A 27384-nucleotide genomic window follows, 5' to 3' on the forward strand; every position below is an offset into this window, starting at 1 on the left:
TGGTGTGTCTGGGCCTGGACTTATATTTAATTACAAATTTACAGTTTAATAATTCTGATCTAGACTGTAAATGCTCCCTGTTGACAAGACAAGCAGTGTTTCCTACATTACTGCACCGAGACACAAATTGCTGTGTCATGGTTGCAAAGTCGTCTGCCAAAAATAAAGACAAATGCAGATTAATGGCAACACCTGTGCTGCGTGATTGTCTATATTAACATTTAAAATGAGATATCACTGGGAAAGTTAGAGGTGACAGACAGTTTTCTGTCAGCTGCTGACCATGACTGAGCATCATTATTTTCCAATAGCCTTTTTTAATTAAAAAAAATTGGTATTTTCAAATTTTTCTGCACTGGAACAGTTTTTTAAAAACTCTATTTTCAGGGTAGAAAAATGCTGGTGTGGTGTGGACCAAACCCCAAAGAGAAAAAGGTGTGTTTTCAAAATTAGCTGGCGTAGTGTAGATGAACTCCCAGTCACCTTGTTTGCTTTTTCCAGGCGGCGTTCTGCACACACACAGCCCTCCATCTCTTACGCTATACTTTTTTTGTCCCCCTCCCTCTCTCCTCCCCTCTTTGTACATCTGTCCTTTAATTTTGGGCTCTGCTGAGAAGTTGTTAAAAAGCCCTATGAAATATGTATGAAGGATTGTGAGCCACGCGATTGGCCCCATTTACTGGACAGCCGAGCGAATGAACGGCCACACTGGATAATCCCCCACAATGCCTCTGGAACAAAGGCCCAACAGCTGACCCTAGAGAGAGAGAGAGAGAAATGAAGAGGGGGGAGTGAGGGGGGGTGCAAACAGTTAAGGCTCACTGCTGGTCAGGAGGCAGCTCGCTCACATACACAACTCACACGTACTCCCGAAAACAAAGGCTTGCGGGACAGGAATAACTCCCTCTGTCCTGTCGCTGCGCTCTCTCTCCTTAGACTCTTCTCAGCCCCTCCTTCTCTCGCCATCGCTCTCCCTCCCTCCCGTTCTCACTCTCCCGCTCTCTCAGTCAAGAGGATCTGAAATACCAATACCCTTTTCTCCTTGACATTGCTTTCTCCTTGCAGTCAGCGTTTTGCTGTCCTTTTATAGTCAAAACGTCAGGAGAAATTCCATGCAGGAATATTCTTAGTAATGCGGCACTCCCTGCGTCTAACGGCCAGGGCGCTCGCGCCGCATCGGTCCGTTAGCGAGGTCTTTTGGGAAAATCGTGCGCATGCCTATACAGGCGCTTAACAACGCATGCACACATAGTTGCCCTCGCGCTGGGGTCATTGTGCCAGTATTTCAGAGCCGACAGCCGCCCAAACAATGAATTATATCCACTTCCAGAGGGGAATTCAATATTTGGGGAATTGGGTTAGCTTGTGTGTTTTCTCTGTGTCAAACACACACACACACACTCCTTATTCACGACTCACCTTTTCACTTCAGCGGTGGACAGAGATACGCACACACACCAGACACACGGGCATCTTAGCCTCCATTCATCACCCCGAGGGGGGGCGGGTGGCTGTCCCATGCGTGTGTAAGTGTGTGTGCGCGAAGAGGCATGCCTGTGTGTACATGTCCGTCTGTGTGTGTGTTCCAGTGGCCACTAACCTTGCTGTGTCCTGACACTCCTGATGAGTATCTGCAGGACACTGGAGGAGAGGAGCGGAGTGCGCACTGTCAGGCATTTGGGCAAGCTGCTGCTGCTGTATATATGTGTGTGTGAGTGTGTGTTAGACAGTGTGTGTTTGTGTGTGTGCGAGCATCAAGGGAGGCGGGCAGAGAGACAGTCAGCATTATCCAAGCAGGTGACCCCTGAAGGCTGCGTCGCCCTGGAGCTTTGAGTCGAGGAAAGAGACTCAGCCAAATACACCAGGGTAGCTTGTGTGTGTGTGTGGCGTGCATTATGGAGAGCTCTGTAACAGTACAGGATGTGTCATCTCCTTGGCATAAGGAGGTGTGTGTGCTGGTGTGTGTGCTCACGCCTGCATGACTCTGTGTGTGTGTATGAGTGACAGAGTGTTGGCTTGGGGGAAGGTGTCACAGATCTTTGCCAGACTAATCATCTCCATGGTGTCGGTGAGCGTTGCTGTCAGGGACACTAAAGAGGCGGCGTGTCTCCCCGTTCCCAAAGCATTTAGTACTTCCTCTTTCGCCAGCACCTCGCCGCTGCTCTTCACTCAGCTCCGCTCTCTTGTTTGGTCACAGATTTACAGTGGGACTCATAAAGATGTCACGCTCACCGTGTTGCAGCAAGGGAAGTGGGAGGTGTGAGAAACCTGAGAATTCACAAGAAGTGACTTTTTCTCAGGCTGATGCCTCAATTGGCTTTTAAGGAAGTAGATACTCAAGAGACGGGAGATTTATGGTTTTACATCCACTGTGAAAATGCAAACATGTTCTAGCAGGGAGGAGATGACAGTGTTGAGTATAATGAAAGACAACACTGATGTAAAGTGATAGAGATGTGAAGGAGTTCTTTTGGGAAATGCTGCGACAGTAACGGTGAGTGGAAGTGAAAGTCACACATTTAAAACAATTCACTTTCCAACTTTTAGTCACTTCTAGATGATTTTGCAACTGGTCTTACTCCCAATTCACCAATTAAGGACACTTGGTCAGCTGCCCTCAGTGTCACACAGATCTGTAATCTGTATCGAGGCACCCTTTCGCAACAGTATGAGAGGCACTTGATTGGTCAAACAAACACTGGACTATCGCCTGGGAGCCCACTGTTCATGTCCAGTGTGAAACAAAAAGTCAATCGAGTTATTCAATTAACAACCAACGTTTGCACGTATATGTAGCCATACTAGTGACACATTTGATGTGACGTATAACAAAAGATCAAATGTTCTTATTTTAAGATAAACCATATTTTTTTCTCTAAACTTCATCCTGTACTTTTGTGGCCTAAACCATACATGTAACACACAGAAAAAAAAAAGTTATTTTGAAAAGACACAATGCATGTACACTCTTCACCCCAATTCACTCATTCAACTTTAACATTAATTTGAAACAGCTTGCACTCAAAACTTTTAATTTGGCACAATTCAGTAATAAAAGTTGTGAGTTCACCAGACTCAAAATAAAAATTTCACATGACCCTTGTCAGACTGGACATTTCTGTAAAAAAATTTTTTGTTTTTAAGTATTACATGCTACGTGATATTTACATAAAATTATCAAGTTTCCAAATGTTCATTTTTGCATTTGTTTAGCCTTTGAAGCCTTAGCACATTGGCTTGATTTCTTAAAAACATGGAAAGAGGGCAACGAGCAGCTCGAGAGAAAATGTCCCAAAAATGAGCAATAAATTAGTAAAAAATACCTAAAAATTAAAACAGTAAAAGAAAAAGGAAAGAAAGGCAAAAGTAATAAACAAACAAGGAAATTAAATACATTTTAAAAGTGTTTAAAAATAATAATTTTGTAACATCATTTTCAATAAAACTGTGATAATTATAAATACATTTTTCTGGACACTTTTCTTAGCTTATCTTTAAGAATTTTCTGAATCTACTTATTTCTTGTGATTTATGGGACCTTTCTTTCCAAGATGCTCATTGCCTTTTGTTTCACATGTTTTTAAAAGAAATCCAACCGATTTGCTCAGGTCTCAAAGGTTTTAATGATTATGAAAGGCATCAGCACAAGAAAAGTGATGTCAGTCCAGGTTTCAAAGGGTTAAACACACTAAATTATGTGTTATAACTTAGTCATTTTAGTCAACTATATACTGCAATTTTAAAGTCAGATTAACAAGATTTTAACTGTTCCACCACAAACTAGCCTTTATAATAAAGCTTTTTATCAGTAGAAGGGTGCCTCGGTGTAGCCCCCTTTTAACACTGTCCTCTTTTTTTTAACCAAAGAGCACCTTTTTATTGTTTGGTTGCTCCACCTGCCCAAAGAACACAGAAGCCCTCCTGTTTTGTCTCCATTGCCTTTGCAATAATGAGATTTTATATTGATCAACTAAATTTGAATTTGCTCACTCTACTCAAGAGTTTATTGGAAATGGCTTGCACAAAAGTGTAAATTGACACCTGAGAATCCAAAACTGACAATGGAGGGGTAACTAGAGCCTCATACTTAAGGCCACTGACCAAAGCGTCTGTATTTGACTGGTTGGCAGTGAGAGTGTGTTGGATTCTGGCTCCTTATTCAAAAGATGTATTCTTCTCTTTCCTGTGTCTGTATAGGTCCCTGAACGTTTCCTGGAGGTGGCCGAGATCACACTGAGAGAGTTCTTCAACGCCATTGTGGCCGGCAAAGATGTGGACCCGTCCTGGAAGAAGGCCATCTACAAGGTCATCTGCAAACTGGACAGCGAGGTCCCTGAAATCTTCAAGTCCCCTAACTGTCTCCAAGAGCTTCTACATGAGTAAATCTCTCCTCCTCCTCTTCCTCCTCCTCGCTCGACGCTTTGTGCTTTTTTTTATTTTCTCTGATTTCATAGAATTTCAAAATATTCTCTTTTTATCGTTTTCTCCTTTCCCCAACTTTTCTTTTAATTTCCTGTTTTGTTTTTATTTTTGAATGTATGAAAGTTATGAAGTAGCATTCCCAATCTGAAGCCTCTGTGGCAGTTCCTAAATGACCTAGCTATTGTGTTGTTGTTCTTATATGATAATTATCACGACGGTTATTATTTGTTTTGTTTTTGTATGATTCTGAACTGAAGAGACTCTAATCTTATTGGTTTTTTTTTTTTTTGTTTTTTTTTTGGTCCGTGTGAACCCTCATCCGTTTGATCAACACTAACAAAGTCCTCAGTGTGTGTGGAAGGAGTTCCCGAGTTCCCACTTATATACTAAAAACATAGGCTGGGTTCCCTAAAGACTTTACTCAGGCACCCGGGGGTGTCCCCACAATCCTGTGGGTGTCCAAATGAACTGTCCCCACAAGGTGGGTGCCCAATAGACTGTGCTACTGAAGAAGTCCCCAGCAGGACAGTGCACACAGAAACAAGGCCTAGTGAGGTTACTGACTGGACTCAGACTGGACTCATGGTAGTGGTCTGTACTAACCTGTGGGACTTGGACTGGTTTCGAATAGCTACTGAGCTCTACCATGTTTTGAAGTGTGTTTTCCCTGCAAGTAGGGCATTGTGTTTATTGGGTGTACATTATTATTTTGGTTATTATTATTATTGTTGTTGTTTATGATTATTATTATTTGTCATCACTGCTTGCTGAAGATTGGCACTTCGAGATTTGTTTGTCCCTTGATGCCGTTGCAGAAAAAAATAAATTATTGCTATTAATATTATTCTGAGAGTTTAGATTCTGAAATATTTTTGCCCCTCAGTTTCCCATCCTTCCTTTTTGTTTGTCCATCTCTGAAGTGGACTTTGGTTTTGTTTATTTTGTGTTTTTGATGGTCTGGGGCAACTTGACCGGAAAGTGTTTTGATGTAATGGAGGGCCATCAGAGAGGTCCTGTAGTGACTAGCCTATCCTGCACAGGACCAGTCTGGCAATAATGCTGGAAAAGCTGCAGAAACACATGAAGTAAATGGTGAAGAAGTATAGAAATATGCAGAAGAAGTGTGGCCTTTTTGGTGCGTGACCTGCTGTTTTTAAATGGCTAAATTTCTGTAGCCACTCCAGCTTTGATAACTAAACTGCTCCCACTAAACAAGCCTTTTGTCCAGCTATCAAATAAATCTTATCTGCCTAATTATCTGTTCCGCATTGGCGAAGATACACAATAATAACTTTTTGTCTTTTTTGTACTGTTCACTAAATAGCTCATGTGTTAAATGAAGTCAGCCTGGCTTTTAAGGTGTAAATGACATTGTGAAGTTATTTCAATAGCAGTTGATACTTGAATATATCAGAATACTGTGGCAATCTAAAGTACGATGACGCTGAAACAATAGGTAATTGAATACATACGAATAAAGCATTGCAAAGAGGGAGATAATTCAAGGAGGGCAAACAGAGAGCTGAAACACAGGCGTTCATTAATTCTGCTACAAGAGGAACTTCCCCCACAAACAACACACACACACACACACACACACACACACACACACACACACACACACACACACACACACACACACACACACAGCTCGTTCCCTCCATGTTCACCTGCCTTTGAGTGATCTAGCTCCTCTCTCAATACAACAATACGAGGTCGGAGGTGAGCGCTCACCCCTGGGGTAGATGGAGAAGCTCTCAGCACTACAAAGAGCGGGGACAAAGGCACAGAGCGAGGAGCAACACGCACCTGAAACCCTCCGCTCTGTCCCTCCGTCCCAAACTGGCAGCTTTTAAGACCCAAAGTGTGATTCTGCTGAAGCCACTGTGCCCGGTTTGTTAAACGCCATTCCTTTCACTTTTAGATTCTAATCTTAGATTTTCCACTTGAGTCGTACATTTTATCTGCCCTCTCAGGCTTTTAAGAATTTTAAGAAGTGTTTGATGAGGTAAGTTTGAAGCGAGCTCTCTAGAGTGCGTGCGAGCTCGCTGTTGATCTCACCTTGGCGACATTATCTCGCGGTGTGTCTGTGTGTCACAAAAGATCAAAAGGGGCAGGTTGCTTAACCTGCTGACTTGTCTAAGCGAGACAAAGCGGCTAACAAAAGGAGGCAGAGAAAGACGGAGAGCTACTCCCTTCATTATGTCCCCCAAACCCTGTCCTCCTCCTCCTCCTCCTCCTCCCCCGAACTGTGTTCTTCTTAAGATCCGGGAGCCCTGAGAGAGCGAGCCGGACACATTTCTCACTGAAAGATGGGCTCGGCCCTACATGTCTCAGAGTCTCAAAGCACCAGCCAAGGGCTCCAAAGCGCCACAAACAAAGGCGAAAGGAAAGGACACTTTTATCTGATGCACAGATTATTATCGCTCCCCACCCTCCTCCCCTCCTTCCTGCAACCCCGCCCTAAAGTTAAAGAGTTCCTGCGCCTAAAAAGATTAATTCAGGATAATGAAGACTTATGTGCAAAAAAAAAAAAAGGATTAGCAAGACCTTAATTCCACGTTGAAAATATTTTTGTCAGGTTTTCCTTTTCTGGGGTGATTTTAAGGATTATTGAAATACATATATAGCCTTTTTTAAGAATTGTAAAAGATAAATCTATGGGAAAAAATATATAAAGTAGTTCCTTGGGAGGTTAAAAACTGTTTCATAAAAGAAATCTTGAGGGTATTTTTAGTGACGGCTTTGTTTAAAATTGTATTCTGGATAAGTGAGTTGTTGGTAGATTAGGAGCAATAGTTTTAGTTTTTTTGGCAGGATTTGTGACCAGTTTTTTTTTTTTTTGGTTTCTTTTTGTATCGTGCTGAATGGCTGTCTTCTCAAGATCAGAAAAATAAGTCCGTTTTCAGAGTATGAAATATTGTTACTGTAAATACTGTCAGGACGAAACAAAGAATAGCTGTACAGTTTTTCTATTATCACTCAGAGCGCTAGAGGAGGGTGGTTTAAAAAAAGAAGGTTGATGGAAAAAAGAGAGATGACCCTCTTTACTCTGTCCGACCGGACTCATAACCACTCTTCAAAAAAAAAAAAAAACCCACAGAGGAGAGGTTTTTGTTGTGTTTTTTTCCCCTGCCATGCCTTTAACGGGGGTCTGTTTCCCGTCGGCAGTGCCCTTGAAGTTGCACCAGCATCTTTAATTTTTTCGCTGACAGAACGACGCATTAGGCTAGCGGTCGGGTAATGATGATGTCATGGAGCGGCCCGTTGGCAGCACCCGGTCTTGTCCGTAAACAAGGGCAGACTGCTGCCGACATAGTTTTAGATTTGACCCGGGAGAGAGACAGGAACTCATTGTCATCAGAGTGTCATGGAGGGGGCACATGTTGTACAGTTTAAAAAAGAGACTGGGAAAAAAAGCGATTTATACCCTTTTTTACCGGGTTCAAACAGTTGGGAAAAGTTTTTGTGGAATTTCTGTACGCTTTGCATTTTGTGTGTGTGTGTGTGTGTAGATGTATATGAGTGTGTGTCTGTGTGAGAGAAAAGACCGATTATGAGAACCTGTGAACCACTGAGTGACACAATTCTCAACACTGTGGCCCCTCCCCCACCCCTGGGAGTACCATCCTGACATGTAAATGATTCTCATTAAGCGTTGGCAACGTGTGTTTGGTGTGTGTGTGTGTGTGTGTGTGTGTGTGTGTGTGTGTGTGTGTGTGTGTGTGTGTTGCGATAATTTCCTCTGATCTGTTTTCTGACCTGTTTGAAAGGGGTTTTTGTTTCTCGATGCTTTTCAGTAGTTAATTCTTTTTTTATTATTATTACATTGCTCCTCTTTTTTTGTAAATATCAACGATGTGGACTTACAGTGATAAATACTGCCTTTGTGTAACTTAGCAATATGTTATGTAAATAGTGTTTTGTTGATGCTTTTTGTAAGACATTATTATTCGATGCTAGTGCAGTATAATTCCAACTGGAACGGCCATGTTTTCAAACACAGTCTGAATAGTTACACACAGGTTGTAAAATAAAACTCATGACATGGCTGCTTTTATTTTCTGTTATCGGTGTCTAATTGTCTTGCAGATTTTGTGTAATTTATTGGTTTAATTTATCCTAATTTATTTGATGTTGTTTTCTTTTGTTTTTCAAACAGGGAAGGCTGTACTGCATTTCATTAAGTAGAACCAATTTAAAAGATTTTAATCCTACCTAAAATCGAATTTAAAACAATTAGTATTCTAGCGTGCTCATTCAATAAAGATAAATGGAGATCTTGGCAGCTAAATGGAACTGGTCAGTTTTAAAGAGAAAAAAAAAGAGGTTGTTATGTTTTGTTCCGGGACGGTGCCGAGGGTGGGCTAAAGAAAGCTGAGACTAGTTTGAAGCAGTTTTTGTATTTTCTCTTGAGATTTTTTCCCCTGTGTTGCTTTGGCCCAGCCCAAAAACAACCAGTAGTCAAATTGCCTTTCGTGCCTTCACCCTCTATGAACTGAATGTATGTGCAGTATATATGCAAGCTTGTGCAAAATGAATAAAAAATGGAAATAAAAATGAAAAAGAGAGTAGAAAGCATGTGCTGTTTGTGGTTTATTTGCATAGCCTTTTACATGATTTATTTATTTATTTTTGTATTATTGTATTTTACGGTGTAGGTTACATTACAGTATTGAGGAGACACGTGAAGCGGGGGCATGTCTTCCGCAAGAAAATTTTGAGCCTCAAACACTTCTCTGCATTTGTGTGAATTTATGCACTAATTTGTACTTTTTCTGCATCAATTTAAGGTGTAGATGTCTGTCAAAATAAAAGCCCTCTGCTACTTGAATGTTTCTAAATATTAGGAGCGATGTGCTTCTTGTTTTCCCTAAAATCTACAACTGTATATGTGTGTGTTTGTGTGTTTGTGTGTGTGTGTGTGTGTGTGTGTGTGTGTGTGTGTGTGTGTGTGTGCATGCATGTGCACATATGATATGAAGATATGATATATTAATACCTGGATATATCTATCTTTTTATCTACTTTTTTATTTCCAGTAGAAATGCCAGTAGAAATCAAAGACTACAATGTATGCATGTGTCTACTGTACAGTTACTCTTTCCTCTTGGGGTGAATCAGCCGCACTCTGCTTGCTGAGTGATTCAATATGCAATATGTATCGCGCCCAGATGCAAAAAAAAGCCTTTAGGACCCACCTTGGACTCCTAACATTGCGTGTTTTGTGCATAGTGTTAGGAGGTTTGGCTTGTTTTATCTGGGACAGGTGACATTTGACTTTTATGTCAGAAATAAAATAAAATATCTGCTGCTACATCTATCAGCTCTGCTGATACAAGTCATCAATGACATACCTTGCAACAAACACTTATAACAGTTAAAAAACACACAATTGTCTCCTTGTCTCCTGAATTTTCATATACTGAATGCTGAATTTTCCCTGCCAAGAACTGAATTGATATTGCACAGAAGACTACATTGATTTCACAAGAAGAAAGGGTGTGGGTATATCGCGTAGCAGACTCAGCACGTGCCCCATAAGCAAGAATTTGTGGGTTTGAATCCTCTTGGAAGCATTTTATTTTATTTATGCCATAAAATTTAATTTGGCTGTAGAGCCATACAGTTTAGACATTTGTGATATCGTCGAGCAAATTAGGCACGTAAAGTTAAGTGATATGTCGTTTTTGCCAATAAATGAGGTGAAGTTGTCCTAAAACAGGTAAAAACAGTATCGGCAGTGACGTCTGTCAAAATCACCAAATATCGGCCAGACTCATATATCAGTCGACTTTCTACAGACGTCGCTGCCGATACTGATTTTGCCCTGAAAAAATTTTAGTTGACTATCAGCTCGACTTATCTATCAGTCAAATTTTTGACACATATCAGAAAAGATTTCATTAATTCCTGAGCCAGCATAAACTTGGACATTTGCTCCAGTGGACTAGTTATTTGGTTAAAGTGCGAGAGATCGGCAGTTCAAGTCCTACTATAAATACTTTATTTTGTTCATGCCGTAAAATTTAATTTGGCGGTAGATTCATACAGTTTAGATACTTGTTGTGATATTGTCGAAAAAATTAGCCACATAAAGTTGAGTTATATGTCGTTTTTGCTAAAAAAAATGAGGTGAAGTTGTCCCAAAACAGGTAAAAGCAGTATCGGCAGATGCGTCTGTCGAAATCCAGGAATATCGGCCGGACTCATATATTCAGTCAACTTTCGACAGACGTCGCTGCCGATACTGAATTTTGCCCGAAAAATTTTAGTTGACTATGGGCTTGACTCATTTATCAGTCAAGCTTCCCACAGATGTCATAATATATTATATCAATTTCGCATAAAAAGGTTGTGTGGAGCTTTAGCTCAATGAATTAAGTTTTAAATTACAGTGCAGGAGATCGGTGGTTTGAGTCTGACCTGATATATTTTATTTTATTTTATTTTATTTTATTTATGCTGTTAAATTTAATTTGGTGGTAGAGACATACGATTTAGACACTTGTGATATTGCCGAACAAATTAGGCATGTAAAGTTGAGTGATATGTCGTTTTTGCAAATAAATTAGGGTGAGTAGCCCTGAAACAGGTAAAAAGCAGTACTGGCAGATGCGTCTGTCAAAATCAAGGCATGTCAGCCTGGCTGATATATCAGTTGATGTCACATAAAAAAATGTTTAGAGATTTAGTTTAATGGCTTACTCATTTGGTAAATATGCAAGAGGTTGCTGGCTCAAGTTCTATAGGAACTTTTTTTATGCTGTAACATATAATTTGGGTGTAGATTCATACACTGATTGTGGTATTGCAGACAAATTAAGGCTCATTAATTACGGTTCAAACTCAACATTTCAAATAGGTGTTTTCAATATTATATTATAGATTCAACAATCCAAAACTCAAATTTTATTTTTTTTTAATTTTATTAGCATACAAAATTAGGTGAATGCAAGTAGATAATAATAAACAAAACAAGAATTGTGCAGGACAGTTTAGGAAATCTGAAGGTAGTACTAAAAAAAAAAAAAAAACTGCCCTCTAGAATTTACAATCTATTTTGATACTAACAGTAATTTCTCCTTAGTTGACAATATTACAAACAAGTAGTTATACTTAACATAAATGGAGCAAACACATACACAATACACATCAGCACAGCTAATACATTAAACCACAGCTCAGGTGTTTTCATGTGTTTTTCATACCAGACTGTTATATTTTGTTTACTAAAACAAAAACAAACAAAAAAAGCTAGAACTAGATTAAGTTTTTAGATCTTTAAAATGATTATTTTATCACATGAGTGATTGATTATCTAAATAAATTAAACTCTAACTGTAGGACCTCTGATTCAAACCAGTAATTGTGTTTGTCCTAGTTTTTAAATAAAAAAAAATAACAAAACAAAAGAAAAAAGAAGTAAAAAAGAAACAAAACATTTAAAAACTGAAATACTTTTGATCTTGCTTATTTCTGATGACTCACTCCCAGATATTGACCATTTTTTTGTGTGTGGTTAGTTTTTTTTCTGATAAGTTTGGGTGTCTTTTGAGAAAAATCCTTTTCTCACAAGCCTCTGTGTATTCTCTCTCTGCGTCATTTTGCTGTCTTCTTATCATGACCTCTGTTGTAGTTTCCACCACGCCAGCTCGTTGCTCTGTTCCTTTTCTTCCTTTTGTTCTTGCCTCACTGCTTTTCACTCTTTTTGCTTTGATGCTCATTTTTGGAGTTGCTTCTTTTGTGTCTTTCTTGCTTGCTTGCTTTTATTCTTTTTTTTCTCTCTCTCTCTCTCTCTGTCTCTCTCCCGTGTTCCTTTTCCCTCTCGTCCTCCGCCCGCCTCCCTCCGCTTGCCTTAACCGGAGGCTACAGCTCCTTAGGTTGGGCTGAGACAGCATCTTTGTACAACACCGACCGTCTGCTCTGTAATCAAATACCATCTGTCGCTACATCTGAAGACTCACTCTCTCGCTTCCTGCATCACACACACACACACACACACACACACACACACATGCACGCACGCATGTAGGCACACACATGCACACACACCACATCTGTGCTTCCCACTTTTGAACAATGTGAGCTTTTTATGTACAACGACCCGTGTACTTACAATCATTCCACCTGATTCATTCTTGGCCTGCAGAGAGGTAGTCACTGGAGTCACTTTCACCACTTCCTGTTTTTTCCATCTCTCCCCCTGGGGGGTTCAAAGGTCATTGTCTTCAGGTATCCGTGTTTGTTCTGTGGCTGTGTGTGTCAGTGAGACCTTGGCTGCTGTATCAGACGGGGAGATAGTGGACTTTAGCTCCTCAGTCTTAGATCAACGGCCCACTATCTCAAAAGGCTGCCAGCCTTTCCCAATGTTTGCCCAATGTTTGTCCCTGCTCCGGCACAGAAAACGTTGACACGGTCCCCAAGGTCCCTCACCAATCCCCCCCTCCCTCCGTGGTCACTTGTTATCGCACGCTCAGGTTCAAGAACTTTTCCATTTGCTGTTAAGAGTGTTTTTTCTCTTTCTCTTTAAGCTTTCACATTACAGCCTGACATCAGTGGGGGATTTAAAGCACCTCGACAACGAACGCAACACTTTTTTTTGTAAATATCATCACACACATGCACTGATGTAACTCTTTATGCTGGGAAATCTTTGTGACGAAGAAACACAAGGACCTCATTTCGATTTCTTCGCTTTGCAGTCCTCCTACCCAAAGACTGAAATGAGCTAACCGCTGTTTGAACCACTTTGACACCTACTACTGCAAAATGACTGTGGGCTTGAAACTGAAACGGCTTTTTCTCCATCATCAAAGTACTTCTTTATTTTCAGAGGATGGCAATCTGTATGTATGTGTGCATCTCCTTTTATTTGCCTAACAGTGCACTTGTTCCTGAATTTAAGTTTTCACACAAAAATGATTCCAGTTTCAATCAAAAAGCATGAAAACAGATTTTCTGCATTACACAGATTGATGGATTCATTCTGCATGTGTCAGTAATTAAACACTGGATTTCATCTATTGTGGATGGAAGCAGCACACTGGTCTCATGCTCCAGAGCCACTGGCACCGTGTGGGATTAACTCCTGGGTTGCCCACATTTAGCATCAGTGATGGGGACACCTAGTGGTCAGCATGTGCATTTTACACTCTCTGTGTGCTGATTTTGATGTCATATCATCCTTGTTGCAATCTTTTTTGATTTGTTCACAGCTATTCATTCTCAATTATTTATCTTTTGATTAATTTGTTCCTTTTTTTCCCCACCCCCTCCTCCTTTCTTTCCATGTCCACATCACTTGCGTGTGTGTGCATTAGCTTTGTGGGATTGGAAGATTCCAGTTGGACAGATCATTGTGCCCTCTTTTTCCTCCCTGCCTCGCTCCCTCTCTCTCTTTCTCTCTCTTTCTCTGGAAGGCTCCAACGCAACTGGAGCCTCGGAGGCTCAAGAGAGGAGCCTGGGAAAGGAGGAACAAAGGGCCGTCCGTCTGCAGCCATCACCACTCCGCTCCTCCTCTCCTCTTTCCCCCCTCAGTTCTTCCCTCCCTCGGTCCCCTCGCCTCTCTTCCCTCTCCCCACTGGCCAGCGCCCCAAATTAAGACTTCAGACAAGAAAATGGGCTCACTAAAAAAGGGGAGAGAAAGCGAGAGAGAAGGAAGTCCGTAACAAGCCAAGAGGAGCCGAGCGACAAAGCCTCTGTTGTTGGATGGCAGGGCCCCTCTGTCGCTCTGCGAGGAACTGTCACTGTGTCAACTTGGACCCCTTGTTGTGAGTCACACAAACACAAACCATAATGAACACAAACACAAAACATAACACGCACAGGCAGGAACATGCTGCTTGCACACTCATATCCACTAAAAAAACACAAAACAAAAAAAACTCTGTGTAAACTCACATCTAAATCATGCCAAGCACATACTGATACTCCAAAATGAGTATAGACAGTATAGGTGAGAAGACAGCAGCGGTGAATCCCCACAGCACACCTTCATTTTCACTGCCAAGAAAGTTGAGTGAGGAGGAGGGAGGAACTTCCCTTAAAACTGAATGAAGGTTTGTGAATGTGAACACGTGAGAACATGTGTCGAAGGCAGACAATGGAAGGATAAATGATATATAAATGATATCACGACACCCATTGATGCAAGGCCTTTAAGGTGCACTGGGAGCCCCAAAGGCAAACACCTGTTTTAGGGTCTTATGAAGCGCACAGACACAGTAGCGAGGCCTGTCTTTGGTTAATTTCTCAAAGAAAGATCAAAGAACTGCAGATGCCTTTAAGGGTCCTGACACACCAAGCCAAAGGTCAGCTGTTAGTCAATGTCGGGCTGCTGATGAGCATCTATCTTAGTTTTTGCGATATGGGCCATCCTGCTGGCCCTTGTCAGCCCTTTTTGGCTTTTATTCAGCTGATTCAGCATGTTTGTGAATGAAATCACTCTGATTGGCAGTTCAGTTCAGTGCACAAGATGAGATACAGAAGTGAGGAAAGCAGAGAAACGACTAGTCGAGACAGAATAAGATTGAAACCAGCTTGTCATTATTTTTTGGCATTGAGCTCTTTTGCATTACTGTTCATAATGATTTGTGGGTTGTGTTTTTAATGTGCTAACAGGCTAACTAGCATCTCAAATCCATGTTGTCTGTCTTCTGGTTTCCTTTTTTCAATGAGGCACACAGACCATGGATGTATAAAGAGAAGTGGATATAGTGATCCATGAGGCAGGCGTTCATCCCAAGCCCCCAGGAAGGACGCCAGGCTTTGAAGCAAATTTAACATAGTGGCCAAAAGCGGAATCACAGCGTCCATGCTATGGGACCCAGAAAGACTTTTTTTCCATTAAAGCTAGTTAAGCACTAAACCGGAAGTCAGCCGCTCGGACACACTCAGCCGCCCCAAGTCTCTAGTACGTATACTCTCTGGGCCCCATGATGCAGAAAAGACCTGGATATTTTCATACGGTGGAAATTGTGTTTTTTTTGCGTCATGCACCACTGAGCAGCTCTCTTAGGAATAAACGGGGCCCTGCCTCCGTGCTGTATCCAGGTTTTCTTAATACATCCATGGTTCATTCCTGTTAAGGTTGTTCAGTGGCGCATGAAGCTAAAAAAGCTTTTTCCGCAGTAATTGTCCGAGCAATTTTTTGGGGTTTGTAACACTAAAAAAATGTATCCACTGATTTACAAACGTCTCTTTTCCATTGTAAGTCTATAGGGAAAAAGTCTTTTTTGGCTCAGTGGCATCACATGGTGGTGTATTTCTGCTGTTTGGCCAATACAAAAATTAACGCTCAAAGCTCAGCACTGTTCCTGGGGTGCTGATACAGAGTACTGCCACCTGCTGTTAAAGGGAGTTATTTCCTTTTGCATAACTTACATGCTGAATAGCCGTCAGCTGTAGCCTTTGTGGTGCGCTCAAGTGCAACTTTTTTTCTGAGACACATTTGACAAGAGGCAATGGTCGGCTTTCGTTGCTGCTAGTTCTTTGATGTCAGTTTGGTGTGATTGGGCCTTAATGTTTTCCCCCACCCCACAAAAACCCACTTTGCATTCACTTCAAGAGAGGAAGTGGTCACAGGGAGTGTGTGTGTGTGTGTGTGTGTGTGTGTGTGTGTGTGTGTGTGTGTGTGTGTGTGTGTGTGTGTGTGTGTGTGCTCGCATAACGGTGCATTGGGGGCAGAGATAGAGACTGAACTGGTTTGGCTCCTTCCAGTCTAAACTGGGTCTAGTGGGTCCAAGACAGATGGCACTCAGGGCAAAGCCGGTCTGGGCGCTCTCTCGGTCTCTCCCTCTTTCTCTCTCTCTCTATCTCTCTCTCTATCTCTCACACACACACACACACACACACACACACACACACACACACACACACACATCTCTTTTAATAGCCATTATTGGCATCCTTTGCCTCTTCCAGATCCCTGAATCAGAAATCACAGAGGCCCATTATATTTCCTATTGACCCATTTGGCAAGATGGTGGGAGCATCGAGTGCTGGATTAAATCGAAAGCAGTTTATAATCCAGTAATTCTAATGTTTTAATTACTTAGATGAACAGGAGGTGTTTGAGCAAAGGCTAATCTCTGAGACATAAGGGAGGGAGAGAGAGGGAGTGAGAGAGGCAGGAAGAGATTTGTCATTCTCCTTTGCAACACACACACACACACACACACACACACACACACACACACACACACACACACACACATACACACACACACACACAGGCGTACTCGTGGAATATTAGCGGTGTATTAAAGTTTATCACCTGTTATCATCACAGATTAAAAGATTCACAGACTTTATTATTCATATTAAGGTGAGGCCCAAATAGTAGAGGTGCGAAACAATTACCAAGCTTAGGTGTCATTGTGTATTGGTGTGTAATCTACATTCATCGCCACTCATAGGTGTAGATTTCGGGGGGGGATACAGGGGGGCCTCTCAATATTTACAACGTGTGCATAGAAAGTAGCAAAGGACTTTTATTTTGAAAAACAATAAAGACATTCACACTAAAATTAATGCAAAAAAAGGCACAAATTGATCATAAAAATGTAGGACATTATGTGTTTGATGCTCAAAATTTTCTTGCAGAGGATCCCTCCAAACCCCCGTGTCATGCCTATCCCCTTAATGTAATACAAAAACCTACACCCTCGCTGCTGTTTGTTTCTATCCCATATGTTCTGTTTTTCAAAAACCTTTTATTTTATAGTAAAATTATAACATGTATTGTTTTATAAAGATCTGCTGTACCTTGATTGACATCCATGGCTGTAACTGATGCCACAATTGTCTCTGATAACCACCCCTCCTGTCAATCAGGCTGGAGGACAAAGGCTGCTAAACCAAGGCTGATGACCTCATGCCTGGGGTCTGCTCCATACCGAAGGGGTCTTAACACCGTTCAACTTGTCTTTTGTGTCTGGGTGCCGTTTTTCAGACGCTGCCGAGTACCCGGAATCGCCTCGCTGTATCTCTCGAGGCCCCTGGGTGCACACACGTACACACATGCGCTGCACACATCCCCCTTGATCCATGGGCTGGAGCGTTGAGCCAGGAGTGAGCCTTAAGACAAGGAGTGACAACCGGGACAGCTGCAGGGGCTGGAAGCCAGTCTTAGCCCCCACCTCCAATCACCACCACCACCACCTCCCATACCGCCTCCAGCCAGCCAAACAAGCCATTGTTTCTGGCCCGGGCCTTTGGTATTTCATTTGTCATGAAATGGATATGGACACGGGACGAGCATGAGGCTCTTTCTCTAAAAAAGAAGCTGCTACTGCAACTGCTGCTGTTGGGCTGCTGGTTGCTGAGCCCAGATTGCTAACTCCCTTCATCCTTAACCTTCTCATGCAGCTTGCCCCAAGCACCCGGCTCTGAACTATTAATAAACCTGCTTTTTTCAAGGTAGAGAGGTAGGGAGGGGGTGGTCCGAAGGGAAATGTTTTCCGAAGGGGTGTAAGAAGAAAGAAAAGGAGAAAGAAGCTTACATGCCAGTGCGTTTATGTCATCCTTTGTGATCTTAATTTTCTCGGGTTTGTCAGTGGACATTAGGCAGGTCAGGCCTGTGAGCAAGGTAGGTCATCGAAGTCCTACTCAGCTGTTGTCAATCTCCGCTGGGGGGCTATATCAGCCGCCCAATAATTGGCCAACCTTTACACGTTCACAAGGCTGGTCGACACTAAGCTGCTCACGCATACCGTGTCTTAGGACAATTTTCAACACGTAGTTAACAGCAATAAGGAGGAACTGACAACATACAGCTGCGCACAGTAAGATGCGGAGATGTTCATCACCCTTGCAGCTCCATCATCCTTCAAGTCTAAAAGAGTTCACGGGCATAAAAACAATACCCCTCTATCTCTGTCAAGGGCATTCCTTGGCACAACAATAGGACCATCTCCTCCTCCCCCGCTGTATTTTCCTTTCCTCCCCTCCCTCCTCATTCTCCAGCCCCTCCATCAAAGAGCATTCCAGCTCCAGAGCCCCCTAAGCCCCTTCACTCTGGGCCTGTCCATGTGACACGCAGACAGTCATCTTTAAGAATTGATTCACTCTGGTATCCAAAGCCTATGGAGCCGAGCTGCCAAGATACCCAGCATAGGCGCCACTCATGGGGTCCAGGTACACGACAGCTGCTCCCCAACAATAAAGGCAAAAAATGGGAGGCACTCAGGGGGAAGATGCAGCCCTAACCTCCCTCTCAAGCCTGAACTGGTCACCTTGAGCCAGTTGTTGCCTGCCCGCCCGCCTGCCTTCAGAGACGACAAAGGATCAGGTCCAACTTTGGGATGAGGGAGAACAAAAGAGAAATAATTCCCCCTTCCTTGGAAGAACCTGTGCAACCAAGATGGCACAGAGTGACACATGTGAGACCATAAATAAGACAATGGCATGTTGTTTTCTTCTGAGGCTCATTGTGTCGTAGCCTGGAGGTCAAGTGAAGGAGATGCATCCCAGAAACCTCACGCACACATGCACACGGGGGAAGTAGCGCTGGATATGTCGTGAAAGAGATCACAAATCACACGTAAGGAGACAGGAGAGATATTACCTCACCTGAAGTGTTTCCATAAACTCCAGTGTACCAAAGCCTTGGGAAGTGGTATCACTCTTCAAGCAGGTCCTGACCCACACACACGGTGATTTATGATGATACAATCCAGCACATCATCCATCATAAATAAGGGAGATGAAATGAATAGACTGAGGCTCTGTGTCTAGTGTTTCCACCTTTAGAAATTATACTGTTGAGCTACTGCGGTGCTCGAAAAACTTACTCCAGGGTGGTTTAGGAAAGAGTGTTCCTTAAAGTTAAGGAGAAATGGAAAAGACAGACAGATGAGGACAGAGAGGAACTTGGCATCATCAGTCTTACTGTTTAAGCGGAAAGGCAGAAGAGGGAAAGCGAGAGCGATGGAGAGCCAGGGAGAGAGGGGGAATTTACCAAAGCAGCTCAGGAGGGCCCTCATTACGATATTAAACAAGATTTAATAAGTGAGAGTGATTTGATGAGGTGATTATCCTGGCCCATTAATCAAGCAGGCTTCTGGCCTCGCTGTAATATGGCCCATCTTTCCCCCTATAACCAAAGCCTCTTTAGACGCTGAGCTCCTTACTGCACTAACGCCGCTTCAGAAACAACACCAGGCCAAAAAAAAAGGCATATTACGTCTCATCTCTCAAGCCTGCGGGTATTTTTGATGCTCACTCATCCCTCTGCCTCCCCTGTCCGCTCTTCTGGTGCATCTGGTAAATTGAACTCCTTAACATCTGGGTCAGAAAGTAAAGTCTTATCAGAGGGAGCTAAGAGTGATAACTGGCAATGATAACGAGAAAGCATCTGTTGGCTTTAAGGCTTTTGGTTCGAGAACAGAAGGAAGTTGCAGGGATTTCGCTGGATTGTTGGGTTTTGTGGCGAGGTAGGGGAAGCTCGCGTGTGTGTGTTTGTGTGTGGGTAAATGTGTGTGGATGGGCTGATTCATAGAATGCTTCTTCGGAAAATGAGGCACAAGTTGTATCAGGACGTGAGGGCAAGCACAGTCTGCTGGTTTGCTAAATCAGGTCAAAACAAAGTGGTATGACCAAGACTGGCAGACCTTGCGAACCATGCCCCCTATTTATTATTTTTACTATTGATAAATATTTTTTTCTTGCCCATTGCAATTTTGCAGAACCCAAAATGGCATCTTTAAATGGCAGTTTTCTGTTGCATCAACAGTCTAAATTCCATAAGATAATCAACTTACAACAATATAAACCAGAAAATTAGAAAATCCTCACATTTGACAAGCTGCAACCAGCAAACATTTGACATGTGTGCTTGATAAGTAGCTTAAACAATTAATCCGTTATCAAAATAGTTGGTGATTATTTTCTGTCAACTGACTAATCAATTAATTTACTAATCGTTTCAGCTTTTACACCATAATTTCAGTATATTGTACATGAGGATATGTAATTTAATGAATAGCAGGTATTTCCAAGCAAGCTTCAGTCACCTGCAAAAACAGATTTATTTAAAGAAATTCTTTTTCTGGTTTTAGGTGATGAGGTTTGATTTTCTGTCTGTTGCTCTTTTTAAGCCATTGTGGATATAATTTCTTATGACTGTTCTTCAGGTTTGTTAAAGGAACAGTGTGTAGATTTATGGGGGATCTAGTGACATCTAGTGGTGAGGATTGAACAAAGCAACCGGCTGAAACTTCTCCCGGTTAGAATTCCTTCAGTATTCATTATAATGGAGGTTTTACTGGTAGCTGGATTATCCACAGAGGTCCAGCTAAGAGTGATAACTGGCAATGATACAAGAAAGCATCTGTTGGCTTTAAGGCTTTTGGTTCAAGAACAGAAGGAAGTTGCAGGGATTTCGCTGGATTGGTGGGTTTTGTGGCGAGGTAGGGGAAGCTTGCGTGTGTGTGTTTGAGGTCCAGACCAGGTGATTTAAGCCATTTAAAACTGAATAAAGAAGTTTGACATCACAAATTAGTGTTTCTTCTATGCTGTTTGGCAGGTCGCAGATGGCCCACTTGCCCAACACCTGCTAATGTGTGCTGAATGTGACGCACCAAGAAAGCCTTTAGCAGCTGTATGAGATGCACAGGTTCAAGTCATTAACAGCCATGCAGAGCAACTGGCTTAGAATAAAGAAAGAGAAAGTCCATGTAGTGGTGAAGTTTGGATGCACAGATGACTCAGACACAGGACTTTCACCCAGTAGACCGCTGTTTGTCTCCCATGTGAAACTAAATTCAACAAACCATGATCTTTTCCTTCACCTTACCATACCGTGTTTCTGTAGTAAAAGTAAACCAGATAAATAAGAAAAATTAGATAAAAATTTTTTAAAAAATTAGAAAAATTAGATTAGATTAGATAAATTAAAAGATAAAATTAGAAGTTTATTTTGAAAAGAGACAGTGTGCATGTAACAAGCAAAAACTGACAAGCCATCCATGAAACTGACGCTAGAGGGGTACCTAGAGCATTATAGTTTGATGCCAAGAGCTTCTGACCAAGCCTTGGTATTTGACAAGCTGGGAGTGAGGATGTGATGTCTTATGGGCATAACTGGCAAAAACTTCTTAAAAACATCCTAAAAAATTAGGATTGTTGATTTTATTGTTGACATACATGATAGTTACCTGAAATGTTCTGGGGTTTGGACTGTCAATTGGATACAACAAGGAATAAAAAGATGTCACCTTGTGATGCTCATTATTTTTAACTATTTCCTGACATTCCTGATAAAATAATCAGCAGATTGGCCGGTATTGAATTTTTTTTCACCTTTTACCTGCGTGCTATTTTGGTGAAAGGAAGAACAGACTTTTACACACGTGAGAATATGTAGAATTAAATCCTATTATACGAACACAAAAATGAGACATCCTGGGGAAATGTTTGGATCTAAAGCATTTTTTCCACACAGTGAAGTAAATCATGCCTCTAGCAGCAAAACTTTTTAAACCTTTTCTGTGTGTACCAACTGAACAAGTCCAGTCCTGTACTACCCAGATGCACATATTTATTTAAAGATGTATAATTTACAATGTGGAATGATATGATAAAGCAGCTGAGTCAAAGACAAGAGGTTAAATATAACCTCAAGAGTGGAAGAGAATAGGTATTACAAAGACAGCCAACCCCCCAAAAACATTTTAAAAGCTCAAGTGGAAGAAGATTACCTTAAAGCAGGCCTGGGACGGAGCTTTTTCTGGGAACTGCCTGAGAGTATTAATACAATAAGCACAGAAAATATAATACAAGAATGTTTTTATCAACATAATCCGGAGAGATGAGGCCAAACCAACCTGGACTGTAATCCCAAGGAGAAGGTCTCCTGGTTATCTGTCAGCTGGGGCACACACAGTCACACACACATAGTGTCTCTCCATGTCTCATTCTAGCTTCAAATAATCGACAGATAATCTTCAAGGGGATGTTGTCCCTTCAGTCTCATCTTTATTGTGATGTCCCAAACAGCAGGAAGGGATGAGGGGTCAACTGCTGAGTTAAGCTATCATTGAGAGGTCAGCTTGTTATAATATTTCTAGTTATATGACATGTTTGACCTGTACTCCATTAATGTTTGGACACTGGAAAGATCATTTGTTGGCTAAGATCCTGTATATGATTTAACTCAACCAGCACCTTTCTTTGCAAATAAAAATAAAACCAAAGCATGAAATAAGTCAAACAGTAAGTCACGTAGATGTACTGTTTAGCTGACTTCCTACAACACATTTTATGGTGATACTCCAGCTTGAAATATGGTGGTACTTAGGTAAAAACCAAATAAATTTCATGGCACTATCCCTGCAGGAAATGCAGTGATATCCCCATAAAAAGAGATGCTTTTTGTAGCACTTTCCCAGCTGGAAACACAGCAACATCTCAGTAAAAAACAAACATACTTTTGTGTAGTATTATTCCATCAGGAAACATAGCCATGTCCCGGTAAAAACAAACACTGTTTAGGGCAAATCCCTGGCTGAAAACCCTTTTCGTTGCACTTCCCGGAATAATACAAAGCGATTTCTCAGTAAAATACTTTTTAAGGTAAAATTTACCACTCTTTAATACTTGTCTGTCAACAAGAAACAAAGTAAAGACAAAATGCTTTTTGGTAGCACCATCCCAATTGGAAACAAAGTGAATGCTCTTTAAAAAAATCACATTTGGTGGCTAAAAAGCCACCTTGGTATCTGTCTCGCCTAGTTGACATGCCATCCACAATCCCCTCCACCTCCCGATGACAAAATCAGCTCATATACTACATCACTTTAGAAATGTTAATATGATAACATTTTCTTCTGGCCACTGGGCTGCAATTTTTAGCCACTTTGAAATTTAAATAAAAACTTTGCCTTTTTTTCTTATCTATTATTTTCTTTATACACTTATTAATGCACCAAAACTGCATTTATTTGCTTTTGTTAGATAGACAGAGAGTCAGACAGACAAACTGACAGATAGATAGATAGATAGATAGATAGATAGATAGATAGATAGATAGATTAATCTAGCTATAATTGCTTTTAGTTTTCTCTTTACTGTGCTTTAAATTGTTATACTTATGGAGACCTTTGCCTCATGTTTAGCCATTGCTTCTGTATTTGAAAGGCGCAATTTTGCTTGCCTTGTCTTTATAATAAAACAATTATAGTGATAAAACAATTAAAGCAGTATAACTGTGAGTAAGGAACATCTCGACAGGAGAAAGTAAGAGTTTACTTGAAGGACAGATCCAAAATTTGGTAGCTGACACTCTGAGGGCTGTAAGACAATGTCGCCTTGGCAAGTAACTTTCTCTCTCTCTCACTCTCTCTCTCTCTCCCTCCGTGTATCTAAGCAGCGTAATTTGAGTAAATGACAGGGGAACATCTGCTGTGCATAAGAGAGAGGCCAACACTTTAACATGCAGATGTCTCTCTCCATCTGCATTAATTCAATAATTACCGCAATGGAGGGAGGGGAAAAAATCTTTTTTTATAGCTTAAGACAATGTTATCTGTGCCAGTTGGTATGGGGAGGGCGAAAGGGAGGGAGGGGTGAATGAGCTTGTGTGTGTGTGTGTGTGTGTGTGTGTGGGTATGTGTGCATGTGCTGCTGGAGGTTTGTGAGAGGAGGGGTAGATTATTACACCATTTAGCCAGAGCAAGCTGTCACATTGCGGAGAATCTCACTAATTCCATTGTGCCCTTGGTGAGTCACTGGCAGACTCCAAGTGACCGATGATGCCTCAACGCCACCACTTGGTCACTGGATGACGGACCTGTCTCACTCAGAGTGTAACGGTGTGTGTCTTATATTGTATGTGTGCGTGTCAAATGACTAACCTGTGTATTTTAATGTCAGTATGTGAGTGTGTGCATAAGTGTGTACTCGCGTGTGTGGATGCAATTGACAGCCTGCTTCTCCCTAGAGTTTGTGTGTGTGTGTTCAGGTATATATATGAGTGTGTGTGGGTGTGTGTGCATGCATGTGGTTGAGTGTGTGCGAGATTACTGCATCATGCAGCCCACTGGCTGAGGTCTCTGAATCCCCAATTAAAGGGAATTTGAGGCAGCACCAGAGAATGATGGGTCAAGGCTTTGACATACCGCTGAATCAGTCCTTGTGACATTTAAAATGTCAGGCAATCATATTTTGGCTGGCACCATCAATTACTATGAAAATATTGGGCCAAGGAGAGCATTAACATGTAATGGCTTCCATTCAAAGAGAGCTAATTACTTTATTGAGAGGTGGGCTCCAATATCTCATTTTCATCAAAAGCATTTATAAAGCAATCAGACAAATCTGATTATAATGTCCTTGTTCAATGAATGGAAGAGTAATGTGAAAAAATATTGTAATTATATTAAGAGGTTACTTTTTACATGTTGAAGAAACTCATTGCTGCATAACCAGAAGTTTTTTATTGATATGAACAGTGTGTAAGATTTATTGGGATTTAGTGGCATCTAATGGGGAGGATCGCAGATTGCAACCAGCTGAAACTTCTCCCAGTTAGAATTCCTTCAGTGTTAATTGTTTAGGAGGTTTTTAGTAGGAGCAGAATTATCTGCAGAGGTCTCCACCTCTCCAAAACAAATAGACCACGTGATTAAAACAGGTAAAAATACTGAATAAAGCAGTTTTACCGGAAAAAATCTGTTTCTCCAACGCTGTTCAGCTTAAATGGGCAGGTAGTTAATTGCCTGCTAATGTAAACTCACTGTATTTCTGATCCAGACTTTCAGGAGCTTTTTACCAGCAGCCAAATTATCCACAGAGATCGCCTCCCATTATATGGACCTGGTAATTTTAACCAGTGAAAACACTGAATAAAGTAGTTTCACGTTTGTTTCTCAGATGCTGTTTGGCATGTCGCAGATGGGCCGCTCGCCCAGCACCTGCTAATGTGTGCTGACCTTTTTTCTCCGACAACTTCCGATCTGGACATTTGAGAGGTTTTTACCGGGAGCAGAATTATACGTAGAGGTCTCTCTAACAAACAGATCCAGTTAAACTGGTTACTAAAGCAGTTTCACCTTAAAAAACATAAACATAAACATAAACATAATTTTCCTGTGTTGTTTGGCTAGTTGTGGAGGGGCTGCAAAGTACAGCAGCTGATTTAAAAACTCAGAAACATGTATGACCCTATGTCCGTTTTGGACTATTGTAGAAACATGATGGTGAAACATGGCGTACACAAGGACCTGCTCCCTATGTAGATATAACGGCTTATAACGGAAACACAACACTGCTTATTTTTGAGTGATTACACTATAACATGCTTATTCTTTTTCTGCCAATATATCCCCCTAAATCCTAAACACTGGACCTTTAAATCATTTACCTGGAGATGAAAAAAGACCAATCCTAATTGTCCTGCAACAGTAGCAGGTTGTCCAATAGATTAACATGTGTTCCATCAAAAACATACCAATGCTACAACAAACTGTGAGGGCAGCTGACCTCTCGTATAAAAGGTCACGCTGTCAATGAGCGGCTTACCGATACGCTCCCACAGACACACACAAACAATTAAGAGACGTATCGTTGTACATATACGATTTCACACATAAATAAACATACAACCTGACATAATACCATGAGCATGCACACACTTGCTCATAGAGCCACGAGGACTTGCACAGTCACACACACACATATCTGACTCTGAGATGCCTGCCAAACATAGGGACAAAGGAAAATATTTGTACACTTAGCAGGCCAACTTCCTTTGATTGCAGCAGTGCTGCTGTAGGAAACAATGCACAGGCACTATTAATACACCAAGGAGAAAAAGAATTCCTCTTAGAGGAAAGCTCAAAGGAGCCAGGCTATTTACAGACTTACTGACTGATTGGATGACTGACTGCACTATACTTACTGTAGTCTCTGCATCTTGTCTTACTCGGCTCCTTTTTTTCTGCAAGGACTCCGACATGCTGACACGTACAGTACGCTGTGCATTAGAGGGACAGTGGTACATATTCTTGCATAATACCTTCTTTTGCTGACTATTCTGGTTGTGACAGTTTCAAATATCGAAATTGAAGCAAGTGCATGAGAAATGTAACAGATCCCTTCCACTGCTGTACCCATCCACACGCCTGTGACATTTGACTGTTGGTAAATAGCCGCCCGGCCACACTTATGATCGCCTCTCCTTTCTAAAAGTGCCCAGTTAAAGAGCATCAAATCCCCACTCGCTAAACCCACACAAGCCCAACCTTCATTAGCATAGCTAACAAACTCCCTGAAAGAGCAACAGTGAGGAGAGAGAACAATGGCAGTCTATTAAAGGGGGAGATGAGGGGTGAGAAGAGGAGACGAGGGGGGAAGCTATTGTTCTGGTCTTATTTAGCCCTTGGTGTCACCCTGCAACTGTTGTCACTTCTAAGTTTAGCCGGATGGCTGAAGAGGACAGGGAAGAGAAGAAGGGGGAGGGAAGGCAGGAGGAGGAGAAAAGAAAGATGGTGAACAGAGGAAAGGGGGACAGGGAGAGATGGTGTGAGGAAGAGGGGAGGATGAAGGGTGGAGGATAAAATGGATGCAAATGAAAGATGGAAAGAATGCAGAGTGAAGTGATGTCAGTCTCTGTAACTTCGAAATGTCCACAAAATCATGACTCGAGTCTTTGAGTTGGAGACTTCAGTAATGTCAACATAATGGTTAACAAGGGTTAACATCAATATGGCTATTTATAGTAATTTCCCCGCAGATAAAAAATGTCCTATTACAAGCTACAATATTACAATATTCAATATTCAATCAACTGTAGTCATAACTTTAACACACGACTTTATTCAAATGTGGAGTGATTAATAGAATTAACAACCTCACTAATCTGAAAAAGCTTCTTTCAATACGCCAAATAATGATGGCAGAATGGCTCTACATGACTAATAATGTAAGCAAACATCTCTCGTAACCTTCCTTAAAAGCTGA

General features: G+C 41.6%; 1 protein-coding gene and 1 long non-coding RNA gene across 4 annotated transcripts in view; both read left to right on the forward strand.

The window, feature by feature from the left end:
- LOC121955325 (prospero homeobox protein 1-like) overlaps positions 1–9003 on the forward strand; it is a 45514-nt gene extending 36511 nt beyond the window's left edge. For all 3 annotated transcript variants that reach the window (XM_042503226.2, XM_042503223.2, XM_042503224.2), the window contains exon 5: positions 4198–9003. In XM_042503226.2, the coding sequence (XP_042359160.1) occupies positions 4198–4383 (186 nt within the window). In that variant the 3' untranslated portion in view covers positions 4384–9003. The remainder of the gene's footprint in view (positions 1–4197) is intronic.
- Positions 9004–10583: 1580 nt separating this feature from the next.
- On the forward strand, positions 10584–22642 carry LOC148186843 (uncharacterized). Its single transcript, XR_015779203.1, has 3 exons — positions 10584–13556; positions 13746–14195; positions 17378–22642. It is a non-coding gene; the product is annotated as an uncharacterized LOC148186843 (long non-coding RNA).
- Positions 22643–27384: the final 4742 nt, after the last annotated feature.

Source organism: Plectropomus leopardus, chromosome 16, assembly GCF_026936395.1.
Source record: "Plectropomus leopardus strain MGB_pleo_1.0 chromosome 16, ASM2693639v1, whole genome shotgun sequence".
Classification (NCBI taxonomy): domain Eukaryota; kingdom Metazoa; phylum Chordata; class Actinopteri; order Perciformes; family Serranidae; genus Plectropomus; species Plectropomus leopardus.